Source organism: Danio aesculapii, chromosome 24, assembly GCF_903798145.1.
Source record: "Danio aesculapii chromosome 24, fDanAes4.1, whole genome shotgun sequence".
In the NCBI taxonomy this organism is placed as follows: domain Eukaryota; kingdom Metazoa; phylum Chordata; class Actinopteri; order Cypriniformes; family Danionidae; genus Danio; species Danio aesculapii.
Window position 1 is genome coordinate 1224874 of NC_079458.1, and position 5000 is coordinate 1229873.

Genomic DNA, 5000 nt, shown 5'->3' on the forward strand with positions numbered 1-5000 from the left:
GCCCAAACTGACCTGCGCACACACACACACACACACACACACACACACACACACACACACACACATGCACACACAAACACACACATTATTTTCATTCATTTTCTTTCGGGTTAGTCCCTTTATTCATCAGGTATCACCACAGCGGAATGAACTGCCAACTATTCCAGCACATGTTTTACACAGCGGATGCCCTTCTAACTGCAACCCAACACTGGGAAACACCCATACACATTCATTCATACACACACACTACGGCCAATTTAGTTGATCAATTCCCCTATAGCACGTGTGTTTGGCCTGTGTGGGAAACCGGAGCACCCGGAGGAAACCCACACCAACACGGGGAGAACATGCAAACTCCACACAGAAACACTGACCCAGCCGGGACTCAAACCAGCGACCTTCTTGCTGTGAGGCCACAGTGCTAACCATTGAGCCACCGTGCTGCCACATCTGGAACATCATGCATCAAGAGTTTGCAGCATTCAGATGTTTCAAAGCATTTAATGAGTCTCTTTCTGCTCATCAATGCTGCATTTAGTGTTAATAAAAACAGCTCAACTGCAAGAACTATGGTTAATCAACAGCAATACTGCATATTTAATTCATTTTAATTCATTAGTAAAGTGTCTCACCGCCAGATCTCCCTCCTGAAGCCTCATTCCAGCCAGAGATCCTGAAAACAGCACACTGTAAAAAATCTTATGTGCTATTTACTAAAAAAAAAGTGGTAACACAATTGCACGTATTAGTTAAGTAAATTTCAAGACTTTATTTTTTTTAGCAAAAACCACTTGAATGAATCATGTGAAAATGACTAATTTTTTTGAGTGATAGATGAAGATTTTAATATTATTAGCAGAATGGGCTTTTATAATTTAAGCAAATCCACCACCATTTACTCATATTTATTTTTTAACAAAAACCACTTGAATGAAGCATGTGAAATGTGCTTTTATAATATATGCAAATAAATCACCATTTACTCAGATTTATTAATGAAAATTACTCATTCATAAAGTGTAAAATATATAATGTATGAGAAATCAATGAGTCTGCTCAAAAACACACTGATTCAAATGATACACACAGAACCAGTCTCTCTCTCTCTCTCTCTCTCTCTCTCTCTCTCTCTCTCTCTCTCTCTCTCTCTCTATATATATATATATATAAACAAATTAAAAGATATGGCTCAAAAATCATTTGTTCACTGAAGCAGATTTGTTTTTTTTATAAATAAATAAAATTATTTTAATTATGTAGAAAAAATTTTATACTACTAAATTGCATTTATTGTTTATATTCATTTATATTGTTTATTATTTATTTTCTTTTCGGCTTAGTCCCTTTATTAATCTGGGGTCGCCACAGCGGAATGAACCGCCAACTTATCCAGCACATGTTTTATGCAGTGGATGCCCATCCAGCCGCAACCCATCACTGGGAAACATCCATACACACTCATTCACACTCATACATTATGGACAATTTAGCTTACCCAATTCACCTGTACCACATGTGTTTGGACTGTGGGGGAAACCGGAGCACCCGGAGGAAACCCACACCAACACGGGGAGAACATGCAAACTCCACACAGAAACACCAACTGACCCACCCGAGGCTCGACTCAGCAACCTTCTTGCTGTGATGCTACAGCACTACCTACTGCGCCACCTTATTATAATTATTCATAAATTATTTATAAGAATTCATATAAAAAACATTAATTTTATTATACAATACATTTACATATATAATTCATTACATTAATATAAATCAAATTTGTCCAAATAGAATAAATTCTAAATGTAACACATATTTATCACAATATTAAATATATATATATATATATATATGTTAAAATCTTATATAAATGTTACATTTAAATTTAATTATTGCTATAAATTGTAATCTTAATATTAAAATTGCATTTAATAATTACAAATGTTATTTTTACAACATTTTAAAATAACACTACATATTAACAATAATAAAAAACAAAGTAATAAAGTATGAAACAGTCTTCAAAATACAAAAGAATCGACTGACGTGGGGTTCTGGCGCCCCCTGCCGTCAGAAAGAGCATATTTACCTAAAAATGTTAATTAAAATTAATCATCAGAATCAGAATCAGAATCAGTTTTATTGCCAAGTGTGCTTCACACACACAAGGAATTTGTTTTGGCTACAGAAGCTTCCAGTGTACATAAAGTGACAACACAAAATAAATATATAGCAGAGATCAGGAGATTCAGTAAACGCAAAATAAATCTGAAAAAAATCAAAATAAAAATGATAAACATTAGACAGATGCGGTTAGTCAAGAAACCTGGATTAACTGCATCTGTCTAATGTTTATCATTTATATTTTTTTCAGATTTATTTTGCGTTTACAGAATCTCCTGATTTCTGCTTTATTGACTGTCAGAAAAGCTGTTTTACCAGGATTATCTCCAGTGAAGGCCACTATTCTACAGTTTTCTGGAAACCCGAAGCGTTCAGAGTAATATGGAGAAACACAGCCCTGTAAAACACACACACATTATAGCCTTCAGCACAGATACTATGGTAAAATCAGTGTATTTGTTAGAGTAATGGAGTGTGTTTGACCAGAATGGCTGTAGACGGTGCGAGTTCTCCGAGTCGATCAGATAAACATGGCGATGTGGCCTGTAAGCACACCGATGACCAGCGTTTCTGGAAAATATCCATCAGATTCATCCCTGAACCTGAAACACACATTTATATTTGCTGAAACTATTATTGAAACACACACACACACACACGCACACGCGCACACGCACACACACACACACGCACACACGCACACACACACACACACACATTTCTATTCACATCTCACTGATACTTATTAGGCAAGTCATTTTATAACAGTGGTTTGTTCTGGAGACAATCTTGTTAATAATACAGCTTAAAGGGGCTAATAATATTGACATTAAAATGGCTTTAAAACTATTAAAAACTGCTTTTATTCTAGCCAAAATAAAACAAATAAAACTTTCTCCAGAAGAAAAAATATTAGAGGAAATACTGTGAAAAATTCCTGAATCCATTAAATTGAATCTGGAAATATAAATATTCTTTTTCATTATTATTTTATATTAAATGATATGTTATTACTTTAATATATTTAATATTACACATATTTATTATATTATTATTGTTTCTTTTATTTCTACTGATTTTATTTATATTAATGTAAATATATTTTGCTAATCAATTAAGCAGATGTAATTATTAATATGATTTACCTCTAATCGATCATAAACTGATTGATCTGATTGGTCAAATTTGAATGAACAGCCTATGAATGCAACACACATAAAACAAATCCCAAAACAATTCGACGCCTCCTTCACACCTCTCCATCATAACATGACTGCATGTACTAATATTTGAAAAAAAGAGATCCATTTTTCAATGTACGGAGTAGGCCAAACAGTGAACATGATGTGAGAATCAATTAAAACACAGTGTGTCTTCAGGTGTGAGTATGTTTGTGTGTGTGTGAGATAAAGGAAAATACCGTCACTGAAATCAATCGGAGCAAAGTCTCCCAGAAACAGAGAAGCTGCGAAACTGCTGATCAGGGAAATTCTCTGAAAATCACAACAAATTATTATTAATTACATTAAAATAACGTATCATTATTTACAGTACAATTCATTTTCCTTCCAGCATACTATTCCAGCATATGTTTTACACAGCAGATGCTCTTCCAGCTGCAACCCAGTACTGGGAAACACCCATACACACTCATTCTCACACACACTCATACACTACGGCTAATTTAGTTAATCAATTCCCCATAGTGCATGTGTTTGGATTGTGGGGGAAACCGGAGCACTCGGAGGAAACCCACGCCAACATGGAGAGAACATGCGAACTCCATACAGAAACACCAACTGACCCAGCCGGGACTCAAATCAGCGACCTTCTTGCTGTGAGGCAACAGTGCTAACCACTGAGCCACCGTGCCGCCCCAATTATAGTTACATTAATTTGGAATAGAACAGGAAGTCGTCCAATTTTTATTATTATTTTATACATTTAGAATAATAATAATAAAGCTTTACAGAGCATTTTATTGATCAGATTTGATTGATTATTGATTTTACCTCCGTCTCACTGAACTCCTTCGGCTTTAAGCGATAAATCTTTGCAATCTGATTTCCAGTGAAGCGCTGTTGAACAAATAAACACACATTAACACACTCTGAGTGTATACCAATGAAACCATGCATTTATTTATTTATTTATTTACTTATTTACTTATTTATTTACTTATTTATTTACTTATTTACTTACTTATTTATTTACTTATTTACTTATTTATTTACTTATTTACTTACTTACTTATTTACTTATTTATTTACTTATTTACTTATTTATTTACTTATTTTCTTATTTATTTACTTACTTATTTACTTATTTACTTATTTATTTACTTATTTACTTATTTACTTATTTTCTTATTTATTTACTTATTTACTTACTTATTTACTTATTTATTTACTTATTTATTTACTTACTTATTTACTTGTTTATTTACTTATTTATTTATTTATTTACTTATTTACTTTCTTATTTACTTATTTTCTTATTTATTTACTTATTTACTTATTTATTTACTTATTTACTTTCTTATTTACTTATTTACTTATTTATTTACTTACTTATTTACTTATTTATTTACTTATTTACTTATTTACTTACTTATTTACTTATTTATTTACTTATTTTCTTATTTATTTACTTATTTACTTATTTACTTATTTATTTACTTATTTATTTACTTATTTATTTACTTATTTACTTATTTACTTACTTATTTACTTATTTATTTACTTATTTATTTATTTACTTATTTACTTATTTACTTATTTATTTACTTACTTATTTACTTATTTATTTACTTATTTTCTTATTTATTTACTTACTTATTTACTTACTTATTTACTTATTTATTTACTTATTTA

General features: G+C 31.5%; 1 protein-coding gene across 1 annotated transcript in view; it reads right to left on the reverse strand.

Annotated features, from left to right (window-relative positions):
• The window catches only part of xylb (xylulokinase homolog (H. influenzae)), a 43346-nt gene that overhangs the window by 29559 nt on the left and 8787 nt on the right, over positions 1-5000 (reverse strand). Inside the window, exons 7-12 of the mRNA XM_056450608.1 lie at positions 4140-4205; positions 3548-3620; positions 2611-2729; positions 2443-2524; positions 636-676; positions 1-12 (exon numbers count right to left, since the gene is read on the reverse strand). The exon at positions 1-12 is cut by the window's left edge and continues 104 nt beyond it. Coding sequence (XP_056306583.1) covers positions 1-12; positions 636-676; positions 2443-2524; positions 2611-2729; positions 3548-3620; positions 4140-4205 — 393 coding nt within the window. The remainder of the gene's footprint in view (positions 13-635; positions 677-2442; positions 2525-2610; positions 2730-3547; positions 3621-4139; positions 4206-5000) is intronic.